This window comes from Triturus cristatus, chromosome 7 (genome assembly GCF_964204655.1).
Source record: "Triturus cristatus chromosome 7, aTriCri1.1, whole genome shotgun sequence".
Lineage (NCBI taxonomy): Eukaryota > Metazoa > Chordata > Amphibia > Caudata > Salamandridae > Triturus > Triturus cristatus.
This window is the reverse complement of record NC_140590.1, coordinates 305,335,607-305,353,666: the sequence shown is the minus strand read 5'-3', so window position 1 is coordinate 305,353,666 and position 18,060 is coordinate 305,335,607. Positions and strand designations below refer to the sequence as shown.

Sequence of the window (18,060 nt, the reverse complement as noted above, 5' to 3'; positions counted from 1 at the left end):
GATCATCTGGGAAGGTTGCAGAAGAGACGGAGGCATTCAGAATAGGTGTGAGCATGGCATTGATGGGTTGCAGTCCTCTGGAGTAGGCGTGGTGGGAGGAGGCGTCCAATGGAGCCCCTGAGTGGGTGGACTTCATGGTGGCGGCGATTTATTCTGGGGTAATGACAAGCCATGTGGTTAGCATGGGTTCAACTGGAGATGTTAGAGATGGGAGGTAACAGGAGTAGTTGTAGAGGAGGAAGGGAAAAGCAGCACACAGATGGGGAGCAGAACTGGTAGTGGGCACCAAGGATGTGAGAGAGAAATAGAGTCAACACGGACAACTAGGTGGAGGGAAAGAAATACATAGACGAGACAGAGAGAGCAGCACGGATTGTGGATTGGATTGGGGGTGGGAGCGAAGCACACAGACAAGAAAGAAAAACATGGTAGGGTGATTGAAGCACACAAGGAAAACAGCTGGGAAACACATGCAGTGGAGTGCTTAAGCAAATAGGAATAAAATGGAGCAGGATAGGGTGGGGGAGAAAAGCTCACAGATGAGACAGCAATATGGTGCAGGGACGTGGAGGAGAGAAGCACATAAGGGAGAAAGCTGTAAAACTCATGCACGGTCATGAAGTGTTTAAGCAAAAAGAAAAAGTAGTTTACTAAAAGTGAGCAGTGGAAGTACTCAGGTATATAGTCTATGCTCCAGGGGAATAACAGACACAAGATGTTCAAGTCAAGCCATTGAATACGAAGCAAGCAAATGAGAGTGACAAGAATGCTAACCAATGATAAGCAGTGGGTGCGCTTTGTGCTCACTGTAAGATCTGGTAAGCTGAAAATATGTCTTTTCCAACCAGCTAGCTTGTGCTATCTGTAACTAGATCTAACAATTAAAAAGTCCTGAGGAAAAGCTTTAGGATTTGGCCTCGAGGTGCGGTACCAGCTCCACAGAAAAGGACCTGAGGTATGTTTTATCTATCTCATCATAGGGTGTCAATGAAGGATTTTACAAGCTCTGAACTGTACTCGGCCCTTCTCATGTGTGTGTTTTTACTGCCACCCAAAGGCTACTTTCCATAGGTGTTCTTTAAAGACTATATCTCTTTATACGGTCCTAATTTCCTAAACACACAGGGCCTCCTCACTCGTGGCAGAGGCCCCTCAGTCCTGGCGGGGAGGGGGAGCGCATTTATGGCAGGGGTTCCGTAATCGTGCCGGGACCTCTGTACTGCAGTTACCCATTGCGGAGGTCCTGCCACGAGTGTGGGACCCCCACCATGCGTGCATGCCCCCCGCCACGACTGTGGGGGCCTCTCCACGAGTGCGGAAGCCCTTTAGGAATTGGCCCCACAGAGAAGAAATTAAAGTGAATACAATGCAATTACTGGTAAAGAACAATACAACAAATAATGTTTTTTCTTTGTCCCCTAAAATGCATAGGAAGAAGTAAGCATACAAGGCTTCTTTGGACATATATATTATCCTTGCAATCGGTCTGGCCACATTTAGCCTTGATTGAACAATGGCAGAATATCACAATCGAAGGCTGCCTAGGTTTTGAATCCTCTAGCCAGGCATCTGCTGCAGAGCATGGGACGCCTGCCTGACTGCAGGTCCTCCCGTCAGGCATCTGGTGCAGAGCATGGGATGCCTGCCTTACTGCACGTGTTCTAACCAGGCATCTGGTGGAGAGCAGGGGATGCCTGCCTTACTGCAGGTCCTCCAGCCAGGCATTTGGTGCAGAGCATAGGATGCCTGCCTTACTGCACGTGCTCTCAGTTGACCAGAGGTTTTAATTCAGTAGCGTCGCGTACCATGGTATTATGCTGTAACGAATGACCATTGCCTCCTTTTAGAAACCTTAGAGTTCTGTATATCATGCTAATTTGTGACACAGATGTCCATTTTATGTTCTCTTATGTTATGCAATTTTATGTTCTGTTCTTTTCTATTCTGTTCTGTTCTGTTCTTTTGCGTTATCTATGTCCCGGTATTTGCGACTGGTGTTCACTCATTATAAGCATCTGGACTTCCACATGGCAGTAACAATGAACAACAGTAATGAAGAGCTGAAGGTGCTAAAGATGCTGTGTAGAAGACATATTTAAAATGTCCCTCCCTGGTGCAAATTGCGGTTGACGTGTCATAAATCGTTTTGACTGGATCAAATAAGCAGCATATGGGTTTTTTAACATCTAATAAGTCGCAATGGAAGACAGTAAAGTTTACTGCATCGGGCAACTGATTATTGACATTTATTGGTGCCAGACTGTTTTATTTGGTAATTGTTTTTAGCTGGTTAAATTGATCCTACTTTATCTGTTGGACACATGCAGTCCAACGTGCAAAATCACATATGCCGCAAGCACTGCATCCAGTTAAAGGCTTTTAAAATTGTAAACTTAAGTTTCAAGCAGGGTTGGTATGTAATCATACCTTATTAACTAGGAGCGTACAGTTTAACATTAACAATAAAGGTAATTTACAGAAAGGTGCATCTATCTCATGCACAGCACTAGGTAGAGTCATTGAGTGGGAGAGGGAGGCTCCATATGTACTTAGTACAGGTTGAGATAGGTAATTGTATAATATGGGCCTATGTTGCACAGAAAAGGTTCTGGCGGCATCATAAAAAGTCAGGCCAGTTTGTAAATGCCACTAGAACCCAGAGATTGCAATGTTGGAACATATTACACAAGTTAATGCTTATGTATTTTTGATATTAAATGTTTATTTTGATGTCATTATCATGAACAGACTGTTTTTTTTTTCAAATGGAGAATGTTTATTGACAAGTGAAACACTGGACTATATTGTTTAATCATCTGTGGAAAAAAGAGGAGAAACGTATTAGATTATGTAGCCAATCCATGGTTTCAGAGAAAACAGGCTTTTGTTTGTTAAAAAGCACATTCTGTCAGTAGAAGTGAGAGATTTATGAAATTGCTCCTAGCAAGGGAGAGCTAATTAACAATAGACCCTGATTGCAATTAGAATTGTAATCTTTCTTGATTAGACAGCTGATTAAACAATAGGCAGGTACAGGTAATAAATGTTGAGTGCATAGATATGTAGGTTTGCCTCTTTTCACCTACATTTTTTTTTCTAACTAACTTATTTTGTTTGTTAATATTTTTTAAACCATCTCAAGTAGAAGGGACAAGATCTTACCAATGTACCAGATATGTATATTTAATGCGCCTGATGCACCCTAACTCATAGGTGTCTTCTCCTAGGACTATGTGGACGGGGTGAAAGGATTATGCTACGACGGGATGGAAGGTCTCCTCTTTCTCTTACTTTTCTCTTTTGTGTCGGCGCTCTCATTCACCACGGCTGTCTGTAGCCTGCCTCGCGCCTGGAAACGCTTTCAGAACAGGTGAGTCCGGTGCAGCCTGGAGAGGGTTTAGCCGCCACCATCACACTGCTGGGCATCCGCATGTTCTCACCAATTTACTGGTAGCTCTGCAGGGATCCACGCCTCTTAGTGGTAGTTTTGCACCAAGGCTACCAAGGCTTTCACTAAGAGTGATGGGGAAGTGGATAATCCATTACGCAAGATGTGGATAGAGTCTAGAACTAGGATTAGAGCAACATCCCCTGGTAAAGTAGCATATGGAATCAGAAAGACCCAGGACATGCATCATAGTGAGGCCCCATAGTTTCCACAGCCTTATGATTGCAACCAGGAACCGCAAGGTTTGAGTCTTACCAAATGGATAAACAATAGCTGTTCAGACATTACCCATAAGACAATGTGTTCTTGGTTACCACAAACATGTCTGGGATTTGAGTCACTTGAGAGTCAAAAGCACTGATAGCTTGTAGCACTGCAGGTGTGGGAGGTAAGATTCCCCACATAGGTCAGTGCCATGTGGAAGGCTTTCTGTCAGTATCACCTGGCTAGATTAATGGCTCTGTCCATTTAGTCAAGCTATCTGTATATATCCATTTTTTTAAATTTACAAGTATCCTAAATGCCAGAGTTGAGACACTGCTACTGAAAGGAAGCGTCTCATATGTGGCCCTACACTTCGCAACTCGACATAGTAATTTCTTTTCTAGGGGAGGTGTATTGTAGACTCCACTGCCTGGCAGGCACGCATGCTCTTTTAAAGTCATGTGAAGGGCAGGCGCCTCATGTTTACCCATTGACTTGAAAATGCAGTACATTTAAGAACAGTGAAAGGGAGCTGATCAAGCTGCACCACTCATCTCAGTAATGTAGCTAGTTTTACGCAGCTGCCCCGTGTGCCTGCCTTTTGGTTAGCCATAAAAGAAATGTATGTGCCTTGCAAGCACCAAAAATCAGACAGCTTAACCCGCTACACCAGTAGAATATGCCATATCAGCCATAGAGTTGAAATCAATCAATCAATCAATCAGTGACATTTATAGAGCGCACTACATACCCGTAGGGTCTCAAGGCGCTGGGGGTGGGGGGGTGCCGCTACTGCTCGAACAGCCATGTCTTCAGCTTCTTCCTGAAGGAGAGGTGGTCTTGGGTCAGGCGCAGGTTGGTCGGGAGGGAGTTCCAGGTCTTGGCGGCCAGGTAGGAGAAGGACCTTCCTCCTGTGGTCGCTCTTCGGATGCGGGGGACGGCGGCGAGGGCGAAGTTGGCTGATCGGAGGTGGCGTTTGGGAGCGTAGAAGTTGACTCGGCTGTTGAGGTAGCTCGGGCCTTGGTCGTGTAGCGCTTTGTGTGCGTGGGTGAGGAGGCGGAAGGTGATTCTTTTGTTGACGGGGAGCCAGTGAAGGTCTCTCAGATGTCCGGAGATGTGGCTGGTTCGTGGGATGTCGAGGATGAGTCTGGCTGAGGCGTTCTGGATCCGCTGGAGTCTCTTCTGGAGCTTGGCGGTGGTACCGGCGTAGAGGGCGTTGCCGTAGTCCAGTCGGCTGGTGACGAGGGCCTGGGTGACGGTCCTCCTGGTCTCGGTGGGGATCCACCAGAAGATCTTCCGTAGCATGCGTAGGATGTTGAAGCACGCCGAGGAGACGGCGTTGACTTGCCTGGTCATGGAGAGGGAGGAGTCCAGGATGAAGCCCAGGTTGCGTGCATGGTCTGTCGGTTTGAGTGCGGTGCCCAGGGCGGGAGGCCACCAGGAGTCGTCCCAGGCGGAGGGTGAGGAGCCCAGGATGAGGACCTCCGTCTTGTCCGAGTTCAGCTTCAGGCGGCTGGTCGTCATCCACTCGGCTACGTCCTTCATCCCTTCGTGTAGGTTGGCTCTGGCGGCGGCGGGGTCGTTGGTCAGGGAGAGGATCAGCTGGGTGTCGTCGGCGTAGGAGATTATGTTGAGGTGGTGTTGCCGTGCGATGGCCGCGAGGGGGCTCATGTAGACGTTGAAGAGGGTGGGGCTCAGCGAGGATCCTTGAGGGACGCCGCAGATGACATCGGTGGCCTCTGACTTGTACGGTGGTAGACGGACTTTCTGTGTTCTTCCGTCGAGGAAGGAGATGATCCATTCCAGCGCCTTGTCCTGGATTCCGACGTTGCTGAGGCGCTGTACTAGGGTGCGGTGGCAGACAGTGTCGAATGCTGCGGAGAGGTCTAGGAGGATGAGGGCCGCTGTTTCTCCGTTGTCCATCAGGGCTCGAATGTCATCGGTGGCGGCGATGAGGGCGGTCTCGGTGCTGTGATTGGCTCGGAAGCCGGACTGTGAGGGGTCGAGGGATCCATTCGTTTCGAGGAAGGCGGCCATCTGCTTGTTGACGGTCTTCTCGATGACTTTGGCTGGAAACGGGAGGAGCGAGATGGGGCGGTAGTTCTTGAGTTCGGTGGGGTCCGCTGTGGGTTTCTTGAGTAGCGCGCTGAGTTCGGCGTGCTTCCAGCTCTCAGGGAAGGTGGCGGTGTCGAAGGATGTGTTGATGATGTCTCGCAGGTGGGGTGCGATGACAGCGTCAGCCTTGTTGAAGACGTGATGAGGGCAGGGGTCGGTCGGTGATCCGGAGTGGATGGAGTTCATCGTGCGGATGGTGTCTTCGGTGCTGATCGGAGTCCAGGCTTGGAGGGTGGTGGTGAGGGGTGGTTGTTCGGTCTTGGTGTGCGTTGGTTGGTTGCTGAAGCTGTTGTGTATGTCCGCGATCTTGTTGTGGAAGTATGAGGCGAGGGAGTTGCAGAGGTCTTGCGATGGGGTGATGTCGTTGTTTTCTGCGCTGGGGTTGGAGAGCTCTTTCACGATGTTGAAGAGTTCCTTGCAGTTGTGTGCGTTGTTGTCCAGCCGGTCTTTGAAAGCAGTTTTCTTGGCGGCGCGGATCAGCTGGTGGTGTTTCCGGGTGGCCAGCTTGAAGGTGGTCCTGTTGTCCGGTGTGGGATCCCTTCTCCAGACTTTCTCGAGGGCTCGGCAGTTCTTCTTGGAGCTCTTGAGTTCGTCGGTGAACCACGGGGCTTTCTTGCTGCCGGGTCTGCTGGGCGGGGTCCTCAGCGGGGCGAGTTCGTCCGCGCAGTTGCTGATCCACTGTGTGAGGTTGTTGGCGGCCTGGCTGGGGTTCGCTGAGCTGGCAGGGGGGTGCTGGCTCAGGGAGGTGGCGAGCTGGTCTGCTGTGATCTTGTTCCAGCTTCTGCGGGCGGCCTGTTGCTGGTGGTGGTGGGTCGTCGTTCTCTTGAAGGTGAAGTGGACGCAGCTGTGGTCCGTCCATTGGAGCTCTGTGGCGTGGCTGAAGACGATGTCTTTGCAGGATGAGAAGACGGCGTCGAGTGTGTGTCCGGCGAGGTGGGTGGGGGTGGATACCAGCTGCTTGAGTCCAAGATTGGCGAGGTTGTCGAGCAGGGTGCTGGTGTTGCAGTCGTTGTTGTTCTCCAGGTGGAAGTTAAGGTCCCCCAGGAGGATGTAGTCGGCGGAGGGGAGGGCATGCGGGCTGACGAAGTCGGCGATGTCCTCGCTGAATTGTGTGCGTGGTCCCGGGGGTCGGTAGATCAGGGTGCCTCTGAGGGTGGTGTTTGGGTCGGTGTGGATCTGGAAGTGCAGGTGTTCGGCGGTGGTCAGGGAGTTGTCGGTGCTGGTCGTGAGACGGATGGTGTTCCTGTGGATGATGGCGACGCCTCCTCCCATCTGGTTGGCGTTGCGGTCCCTTCGGACGATCTTGTAGCCCTCCGGGATGGCGATGGCGATGTCGGGAGCTGAAGAGGCGTTCATCCAGGTCTCCGTGAGGAAGGCAACGTCAGGGGCTGTGGCGTCTAGGAGGTTCCAGAGTTCCACGGCGTGTCTGTGGACGGAGCGGGTGTTGAGCAGGATGCACTTGAGGTGGGTGCTGCTGGTGTTTGGCTTGGCGGCTGCTGGTGCGGGGCAGGTCCGGATGCAGGAGAACTTGCAGGCGTGGCAGCTGAAAGGTCCGTGGGTGAGTCGTGGTGTGGCTTGGTGGCAGTCTGGGAGTCGGCCGGTGTTGAGTGCGATGAGGGTGGCGGCGGAGTACGTCAGGCGGGTAGGTCGGGGTCTTCGTGGGCCAGGGGTCCTGGCGCTGGTCGCGATCCGGTCGCGGACGGGCGCAGACGGGCTTACCTTTGGCGCGCCTTCGGCGCACAATCGGCGCGCCCGCTGCGCGTGACCGCTGCGCGTTCGCACGGTCGCCATATAAGGCGAAGTGCGCGGGTGGGCGGGGCAGCTGGGAGGCGGGAGCGGGGAGGGATACAGAAGGAAAAAGGGGCGGGGCTAAGCGGCGGTGGCGGGAAGCGGGAAGTGATACAGAAGGAAAAAGGGGCGGGGCTAAGCGGCGGTGGCGGGAAGCGGGGAGGGTGAGCGAGGATCGGCGAGGTAGGCGGGCAGACAGGGAGGAGACAGCGAGACACGGGCACAGTTACCAGAAAAATAAACAAAAACACGGGCACGGTTACACTGAAAGGAGAAGCACAGGTCACACAGTCAAGGGAATACAATTAGCACCAAAAACGATCAGCCGGCAGGCAGGCACGGACCGCGCCTCTCGGAGGAGGGGGCGTGGTCAGCGGCAGCGCGACAGGCAGCGAGGCAGCTAGGCAGGGCAGAGGAGCACACGCAGCAGCTGGTGGCCGTGCGGCGCGGGGGTGTCCCACAAGTGGGTCACACTCACCTGCGTCGCACGGTCGCCATATAAGGCCAAGTGCGCGGGTGGGCGGGGCAGCTGGGAGGCGGGAGCGGGGAGGGATACAGAAGGAAAAAGGGGCGGGGCTAAGCGGCGGTGGCGGGAAGCGGGGAGGGATACAGAAGGAAAAAGGGGCGGGGCTAAGCGGCGGTGGCGGGAAGCGGGGAGCGGGGAGGGTGAGCGAGGATCGGCGAGGTAGGCGGGCAGACAGGGAGGAGACAGCGAGACACGGGCACAGTTACCAGAAAAATAAACAAAAACACGGGCACGGTTACACTGAAAGGAGAAGCACAGGTCACACAGTCAAGGGAATACAATTAGCACCAAAAACGATCAGCCGGCAGGCAGGCACGGACCGCGCCTCTCGGAGGAGGGGGCGTGGTCAGCGGCAGCGCGACAGGCAGCGAGGCAGCTAGGCAGGGCAGAGGAGCACACGCAGCAGCTGGTGGCCGTGCGGCGCGGGGGTGTCCCACAAGTGGGTCACACTCACCTGCGTCGCACGGTCGCCATATAAGGCCAAGTGCGCGGGTGGGCGGGGCAGCTGGGAGGCGGGAGCGGGGAGGGATACAGAAGGAAAAAGGGGCGGGGCTAAGCGGCGGTGGCGGGAAGCGGGGAGGGATACAGAAGGAAAAAGGGGCGGGGCTAAGCGGCGGTGGCGGGAAGCGGGGAGGGTGAGCGAGGATCGGCGAGGTAGGCGGGCAGACAGGGAGGAGACAGCGAGACACGGGCACAGTTACCAGAAAAATAAACAAAAACACGGGCACGGTTACACTGAAAGGAGAAGCACAGGTCACACAGTCAAGGGAATACAATTAGCACCAAAAACGATCAGCCGGCAGGCAGGCACGGACCGCGCCTCTCGGAGGAGGGGGCGTGGTCAGCGGCAGCGCGACAGGCAGCGAGGCAGCTAGGCAGGGCAGAGGAGCACACGCAGCAGCTGGTGGCCGTGCGGCGCGGGGGTGTCCCACAAGTGGGTCACACTCACCTGCGTCGCACGGTCGCCATATAAGGCCAAGTGCGCGGGTGGGCGGGGCAGCTGGGAGGCGGGAGCGGGGAGGGATACAGAAGGAAAAAGGGGCGGGGCTAAGCGGCGGTGGCGGGAAGCGGGGAGGGATACAGAAGGAAAAAGGGGCGGGGCTAAGCGGCGGTGGCGGGAAGCGGGGAGGGTGAGCGAGGATCGGCGAGGTAGGCGGGCAGACAGGGAGGAGACAGCGAGACACGGGCACAGTTACCAGAAAAATAAACAAAAACACGGGCACGGTTACACTGAAAGGAGAAGCACAGGTCACACAGTCAAGGGAATACAATTAGCACCAAAAACGATCAGCCGGCAGGCAGGCACGGACCGCGCCTCTCGGAGGAGGGGGCGTGGTCAGCGGCAGCGCGACAGGCAGCGAGGCAGCTAGGCAGGGCAGAGGAGCACACGCAGCAGCTGGTGGCCGTGCGGCGCGGGGGTGTCAATATTTAGCCTGTTGAGATGAAGGGCCATCACCCTGAGATGTGCAGCAAAGTGTATAAAGCTTGCCTGACACCTCACTTCTGCGTCCATTCATCTGCTATTCATCCACATACTAGCTGTGATCATCTTGTGCATTGAAAGACCACTGTTTCTTTCTGGATGGCATCATATGTCAATAAATGTGCATGATGGGTGTCCTTGAGTTGTCCTATTTACGGGTAGCTTATACATATGTTTTTCTGTCCTTATTCCACAGGGACTCGGATTACGACGATGGCGATGAGGATGACCCCTTTAACCCTCAGGCACGTAGACAGATGCTCCGCGCGACAGGCAGACCACACCTGCCCAGTTTCTATAGTTACAGCAGTAACTGCGGCAGCCACAGCAGCCTACGGGTTTCAGCCCCGCCCATTTCCAACGCCCCCGTCTCACAGTACATGTGAGTAGCCGCAAACTCTGGCCGGCAGCCACATGGGGACAAAGGGGCTTGCCCCTATTTTTCTGTTTCTCATATACTTGGAATAGGAAAAGATCTGCCCCAGGCATGGCAGATAACGAAACAATACTGTTATGCATAACAAACCAGACAGTTTCCACACGGCTGCAGTCTAGCTTGCAACACATACAACTGAAGATTAAGAAAGGAAGAAGCCACCAACTTTTCTACACTTCTGCTTCTTTACATTTTCTGCAAGCTGCATGCTGCAGTGTGATCTCTGTTATCTTTGACAATTCTATAAGTTTAATGCAGTTTTCAATCTCTTCTTCAAAATCCCAAAATCAAAATCAAAATTCTTCTCTCACTAATTCACAATTGCCTTACCCCTCTTCCATAATTCTGTCCTCTCTACCACCTACTTTAAATTTTCATCAGTTCTATCATTCAATCCTCTTTCATAGTCCTTTCTATATTTCACTCTTCCATAATTCTATTTTCTGTTGCATGCCCATTAGTGCTTCATCCTCTACCACTTCACTAGTTCAATCATCCCCATATTTCATAATTCCGACTCCTTCCCTCTTCTAATAAGTTCTGTCTTCTTCACACCCATTCATAATTGTCTTTTTTGTCTTCACTAATTCTTTCTTTCAATCCCCTTCCCCAATCCTGTCTAAATTTCTCTCTTCCAAACCCATGTCCTTTTCTTTTCTTTCCATATTAAAGATATATTCTCCGTCTTCCATCCGCCTCCATTGTTCTGTCTTCTCTATTGTCTTACTTAAAACTCAATCATCTATCTTCAGTAACCCTATCTTCTAATCCTCTTCCTCAATTCCTTGTACTCTTCTCTCTTCCAAAGATCTCTCTATCCGTCTTCCATCCGCCTCCATTGTTCTGTCTTCTCTATTGTCTTACTTAAAACTCAATCATCTATCTTCAGTAACCCTATCTTCTAATCCTCTTCCTCAATTCCTTGTACTCTTCTCTCTTCCAAAGATCTCTCTATCCGTCTTCCATCCGCCTCCATTGTTCTGTCTTCTCTATTGTCTTACTTAAAACTCAATCATCCATCTTCAGTAACCCTATCTTCTAATCCTCTTCCTCAATTCCTTGCACTCTCTCTCTTCCAAAGATCTCTCTATTTTTCTATGATTCTGTCTTCGTTTTCCTCTTCCACTCTTCTGTTTTGTTCTCCTTCATTCCACCTTTCTTCTTCTTCTCTGTCTTCCATCCTTGTCTTGTCCATCCTCTTTTGTTACTCTGTTTTATTTCCTATCTTCTGAACATCTGCTTAATTTCCTCTTCCATTAATTTTTTTCTTTTCTATGTTCCATAACTCTGTCTTGTTAAGTATCTTTCCCAACCTTGTCTACTTTTCAACCGTCCAAACTTCCAGCTTCTTTTACGCTTTGCACTTATCTTCTTCTTCTCTGTCTTCCTTAATAATATCTCCTTTCTCCATTAACAAGTCTTTCTTTCTTATGTATATCCTCTTCTTCCACCTAAATAAAGTACTACTAATATCTTCCATATCTTCTGATCTTGATGCTTTCCTCTCAATAGAACACTCGCTGTCTTCTTGCTAGCTTCTGAAACTGCTGTATTTCACTCCCTTTGCACATCTGCTGTCTTCATTATAGCTGCCTTATTCTAATTTTCCATATCGTATCGGTGTCAGACTGCTGTCAAAGAATTATCTCACTATTTAGCTGCTACTGTCTTCTTCATGCACTTCCATGTGTATGCAACCTTCTGAGTCACATTCAAACATATATGAGTTTGCTTCTTTACATCAAGCGGCTTCGGTCCTCCAAAGATTTGTTGTCTTCTTATTCCTCTATTGTTTTCATAGGTTGTAGGAAACTGTAAAGAGGGTTATAATATCGATCTACAATAATATTGCATCTACTACATTTCCTATCGCTATATAATCGTGTAAGTATATATTTACTACTCTTTCCTCCTCATGTACTGAGCTATATTTATTATGGGAAGTAGTGGTTAGGTTGATGTAGTGGAAGCAATATTATTATCATGTTTAATAACACATGCAGCACAGTAAGGGTATGACTTTTGATATTTTTCTCCATCCCATGGTCTGATCCAAATTACTGCTTTCTTTTTAGCACTTTTCCAAACTTCTGCTGCATACTTCTTTCTCATTTGCCTATAGAAGTTTTTCTTCCTCTCTAAAGCTGCAGATGCATTACCTACATAGTTCCACTATTTCGTTTCTTTTCCATACATCTTACTTTGATTGCAGTACTATTTGTTTTCAAAGCACAGACATAGCAATGGCACCAGAGCCATGTACAACACACATATTTAAAAACATGATGAAATAAAGTTATAATTCTATGTAGTAGAAAAAGAAGCCACTAAATCAGAATATAAACACACAGTAAAGATCTGTATTACCTGCGTTAATATGGAAACCTTATCAACTGAGGCACTGCTAGAAATACAAGCTCCCATTATCTTATTAAAAGAGTAAAGATTTCCAAACACAAGCAGCTGATTTGTTAAACGAAAAAGATTTGCAATGTCTCGTAAATATCTGGGGTACTTAATGTAGCAGGATACAACTCTTGAAGATACTTAAGCCAGTAGCAAGAATGGTTGTGGAATAGAGACAGTTGTACCAGTGAATACATGTGTGAGTCAGACATAGGAGCTTAGAAAGAGTACTTGCTTCTTTATCTCAAACATCACCATTTCTTCTATTTTTCTCCTATTTTGTCCCGTCTTTTATTTCTTTGCATGAGAAGTGCATTTGCATTGAAAATGAATCAGTATGAGAAGTCTTAGGGGGCATATTATCAAGAACAGCGTTAAAATTATCGCCGCTTTAGCGGCAGGAAACTGCTGCTAAAGCTGCGATAATGTGCTTGATAATATTCCCTTGGGAATTCCAATAGAAGCCCAGGTTCACACCAGAACATGGGCTTCTATTGGAATTCTCAAGTGCATATTATCAAGCCCATTATCGCCGCGTTAGCGGCAGTTTCCTGCCGCTGAAGCGGCGATAATTTTAACGCCGTTCTTGATAATATGCCACTTAGACAGTTTATCAAACCTGCTCACACATCCAGCATTATTTACTTTTTTACACAGTCACTGTGGCATTGGGGAATGATTACATCTTTCTTGCTCGACTTTTTTCTTTTGAAGACCCAGAAATGAAAGGACATCAACACAAGGGAGAGAAGTTAAACTAATCTACTATTGAACTATGTGAACTATGAATTATCCTTAGACTCTCCATTGCCACAGTCAATGTATTTACCAGGTGTGTTGAACTATTGGAATGGGTTTTGTAATAGGAGTGTGTTTCCTCTTTTCGATACCTATTACATTTTCTCTATCGCTCTTCTTGTGAATATTTCATTCTCAACTATCTTTTCACACTACCATCAGTCTACTGCTGTCTTATCTCACTTGCCTAATTCTGCAAGCCGTTTCTGTTTTTTCGCTTACCTACACTATTTTCTTTAGTTTCCATAACCCCACTACTACTACCTTTTCTCAGACAGTCCTTCTTCTGGTGGATATTAATTTTCTTTGATGCACTGATGCTCTTCATTTTCCATGCGACAGAGGAAGTTCTAAAATTCCATTATTAAACCACTGCATGTTTTGAAAGCCTTAATACCTCTGTCCTCAAAATGTTACAAATAAATGACTTCCATGACAAATAAATAGAAGTTATGCAAGATACCAGTTGAAATAGCCCTTCCTTCCATTTTTTAATTATGTAAACAAAACACAGTACAGAGCAGCCAATCAGATTTGTAAAATTCCCAGTCTGGGAACAAGGATTGGAGCAAGGGACTCATACGAACGTTTAAGGGAAATTATATTTTAAGTTTATTATACTTGTTATATGCCATTCATTAATTTTCTAGTCTTTATTTAATGATTTTTCTGGCCATAAAATCTCACAAAGAGCTAAACAGAGTTCTTTGAGTCATCTTTTTCTCTTCTAATCTTCTGCAATATTTTGTCTTCTGGATTCATCATCTTCTCTCTTGTTGATAAAACTTGTTTTCCTTTTTCATAACTCTCATGTCTTACACCACTTTCTAGTACCTATGTCCTTCTCTTCTCTTCTATTTCCTTTTTACTTTTTGAGTTCTCGTTAAATGTATTTTCTCCACTCATCTTCAAACACCATCAAAAACACTCTCAATACGTACAAGGACTCCTTTCGCTAAATATATTTATGACAATAAGTGTCTTCAGTCATTTTCAATGAAGATGCAGCCTTCTTTGCTTAAAGCACTAAATGCTACCATGTGTTAAAAAAAAAAACATTTCACTCACCTTTTCACGTTGTATTCGTTCACTGGTTACCCTTTGATCTCATCTTACCAGATCTAAAAACCTGCTGGTGCACAGGTAAAATCAATTATAGTTAAGTTCATCAAAGTAATGCTTCCCTGGCACTAAAATACCCTTGAAATAATTCATACAAACAGCATAATCACCAACAATCTATGGTTGTATTTGAGGTATAAGCAATAAGACCCCCTTAACACATGAAAGGCTAAGTTTTGGTCCTGTTCTACAGCATACAGTATGCAGGCCCCAGGTTAACTGAACTGTGCTTCAAAAACATTGCTAATTCTTGGGTGAAAGAAAAACCTTAGATTTCTGATCATTAGCCTTCAGAAAATTCATTCTAGAAATCATGAGGCCACACCGCTCATCTCATTGTGGTCAGTCTCCATTAAGGAGCTCTGCTGACGAGGTCATTATTTTGCTTTGGTGGGCACCAGAGTGGCTGCCAACCAGACATACACGTGTTCCTTTGTCTCCTTGATATCACAACCCTATTATTGCCCCTCAATGATACTCACTTAGATATGTCGATAGCTTCACTTTTGTAGTAGCTGTTTTTTGTTATTAGTTTTTTTTTTCAATGTTATTTTCAGGAATCAAAGCGGTTTGTTCAGTGGCAATCCTCGATATGAAAATGTCCCCCCGACTGATAGGCAGTCCCCGCCCCCTTCGGTAAGTTATCTTACCTGATTAGACAATGCTTAGACATGAAATAATCTCCTAAATCAACAGTTCCCACATCACAAATATATATTAAACTAAATTGTCCTGAGTATACGTCTAACAATATAGAACCTTTTAAATTTAGTGATGTTTAGTTTACCTATTTGTAGTGTGCTAGATAACACCTTCTGTCCTTTACTGTATGAAAAATTTCTTATAAAAGGTAGTATGTTAAGATAACATGAAGAGTCATTCAGAACTAACTGTAGAGATTTTAATAATGAGGGCTAGAGAAATGACAGAAGTAGTGGACAAGCAGATATAGAATACAGAGAATAGGAAAGAACTGGGAAAATTGGAACGTTAACAGGCTCTGGAGAGATTAAAGACACATATTTATTTTTCCAAAAACAAAATATATATGATACTTCTAACTATTACTGCTTTAATTTCTGTTATTTATTTATTATTTTAAACTCTTTTGTTAGTGTGTTCCTTACATAGCCATCTCATAATTTAGTTGACTGGCTTCAATCTCTGATTCAGGAGGTGGCAACTGAAAATGCAATAGCAAAGGTACTAAATACAAGGCTGCATTCTCTGGAAGATGCAAAGTAAAAGGCCTTTATTTGGGACCTTGGTTGATGTAATACATCTGAAGCCTGAATTTAGTGTCTTCCCATGTTGTCACTTCCTGTTTTAAAGGTTGACGAAGTTGTGAAAATGAGAAGACCCTTAGTTAGAAAATTGCTTATAATAACATTATATATTTGGAAAGTAAGCCTGATTGGTAATTCTTACAGAAGTTAAATCATTAATTGCACAAAACAACCTTTATTTTTCAAAAAGTATGATACTGATGGGATTGGATTAGTAAAGAACAAAATTTACTTTCACATGAACATGTAATAAAGAAAGTTATTGTAGACACTGCTGTCAAGGAGAATTTAAAATAGAACTCAGGCTTGAATGCGTGAAGACTGCACCAATCCATGAAGCCTTGTCCTCTATAGGAGGGCCACAAAGAGCTTAGTGAAAGTCATTAAATTTGGAGTGTAACTAAAAAGTAGATAAAAGTATGCATGATTGGTAGTCTGAATATAAATAACAAAAGTGAAGTCAATAAGCAAGATGTTTTGTAAGTTTCGTTGTAGTCAATAAAATTGAGGTAGTATTTTTAAAGCAGTTTTTTTAAGCTGATCTTCCTTAACTATTTACTTTGTTTGCCTCACAAAGTCAGACACTACTGCCCGTATATTCATTGAGTGGTTTAGACTAGAGTTGCTCCTGGGATATTAAATTGCCTTTTCATAAAGAGAGTGAAAGAGATTTCTACAAAGTGTGTTCTCATTTTGATATACACTATATAAAAAGACACTTTTTAAGTATGTTCTATTAATTTGTTTGCCAAAGACGCTTTTTAAAAATCTCATAATGTTTTCCTTCTCTTTTCATGAATGCTTCATTCTGGATGGTGATGATGCCTTCGGCAATCCCTTCACAGTACTCTCCCAGCATGCGAACGTCTTACATCAGTGCCACCCGCGAAGAGACTGACCCACAGTGCCGAACCGAGTTTTTATCCTAGGACAAGCCCTACTACAGGCCTCCCGCTGCTCGCCAACGACTAACAGACAGACAACACAGAAAAGGACTGAGCCGTCTGTCCAAGAGGCTGTTGGGAAGATGGTGTTGGAGCCAGAGGATCCAGGCAGCTGGCTGCTACTGTCAGCATTAACACCCAAAGAGGGCCTTTGTCCAGACTATGTCCCTAATCCCTTTTGTTTCCTATGCACCACTCTGTGGGTTGGTTCCTTTTAAGCATCTTCCTGGAAGTAGGAAGTGCCTATGGATACACCACAACAGTAAAGCCAAGAGGTTTGTGTTTAGAGCCTGTGTCGCAGGATACACGCCCTACAGGATGACAGAGGAGAACACTTGTGCTATTGATGAAAAGGAAAGGGCAGCCATAGAGAGTAGACGTCTTTTAACACAGAGTTAATGTACAAATGCAAATGTAAATAATGATGCCACTGACTGGTGTGTAGCGCAATTAACTGTTAAGTGTAGGAAAGAAGAGTAAATGAGATGCGGATCTGAGCATCTACAGTGCCCCTGTCAACGGACTTGAGCCTTGAAACAAGATGATGGGTTTCTAACTAGAATCTTTTACACTAACTTGGATTTATGTTGACTTTAAATAAAAAAAGGGAACAAACTCCCACCTTTATTTTAAATAGAGTTTTCCTGGCTGTCTTCTTTCCCTAAGCTAACCAAAAGTGTATTACTGACCCTAAGTTAGTAAGCGCAACCCTTCTTTAATACTCGTAATACTCATATAAAGGCTAGCTGGAGAAGACAGGAAGTTTTCAAGAAGAAGTTATTAGTCAAGTGCCATATATATATCACACATTCGTTCCAGGCCATAGCTGTGATGATTAACTTTGTAATCTTGAAAGCTGAGGCAAAAGATGCTGCAGGAAACAGGTCAACAGCGGCTCATCAAATAAGGTATGATACCGATGGCTCACAAAAGACAGATGGAGAGCACGGATCCAAGACCAATGGCTGCAGTTCAACTATATGGCATGACAGTCGCAGGCAGCAATCTCGATGGATAAAATATCGAAGGAGAAAATATCAAGAGGTATGTATAGATTTAGAATACCATTGGTGATATCTATCTCCCAGGTAAGTAGATGTGGAGTTAAGAATAGTAAATCTTTCATTCCCTCTGTGCACTTACCGCTTTGATATTTTGTCCCCCAATATACTTGTAACAATATTCTGCCCCGTCGATACTCCGGCTCCGAGATTCTGTATTACAATTCAACTATGCAGCAGTCAGACCGAAGACACTGAAACATGAGCGTAACTAGATATGGGGCTGTTTCAACAGGATTGTTCACAGGCCCTATTAATTATGACTTTGCCTGAAAAGATTCAGACACCATACATCAGAAAAATGAACGACAGCAAACTATCACCCTGCTAACACTGGAACAAACATGCCATTATGTTATAAACAACAGCCTGGAACTAACGGAAACTAAGGAGCTGGGGTAGGAGGAAGACTGCAGGCTGTAAGACAGCAACAACTGTCTCTA

General features: G+C 46.4%; 1 protein-coding gene and 1 long non-coding RNA gene across 4 annotated transcripts in view; one reads left to right on the top strand and one right to left on the bottom strand.

Moving 5' to 3' along the window:
- The window catches only part of TTYH1 (tweety family member 1), a 251,606-nt gene extending 234,416 nt beyond the window's left edge, over positions 1-17,190 (top strand). Inside the window, exons 11-14 of one of the 3 annotated variants that reach the window (XM_085616351.1) lie at positions 3,228-3,370; positions 9,761-9,809; positions 14,884-14,962; positions 16,458-17,190. In XM_085616351.1, the coding sequence (XP_085472477.1) occupies positions 3,228-3,370; positions 9,761-9,809; positions 14,884-14,922 (231 nt within the window). In that variant the 3' untranslated portion in view covers positions 14,923-14,962; positions 16,458-17,190. Of the gene's footprint in view, positions 1-3,227; positions 3,371-9,760; positions 9,947-14,883; positions 14,963-16,457 lie in introns of all 3 variants that reach the window. The other 2 variants (XM_085616349.1, XM_085616350.1) reach the window with 2 other exon arrangements.
- Positions 14,273-18,060, bottom strand: part of LOC146809523 (uncharacterized) — a 111,803-nt gene continuing 108,015 nt past the window's right edge. The window contains exon 4 of the long non-coding RNA XR_014966448.1: positions 14,273-14,333. This is a non-coding gene — a long non-coding RNA (uncharacterized LOC146809523). The remainder of the gene's footprint in view (positions 14,334-18,060) is intronic.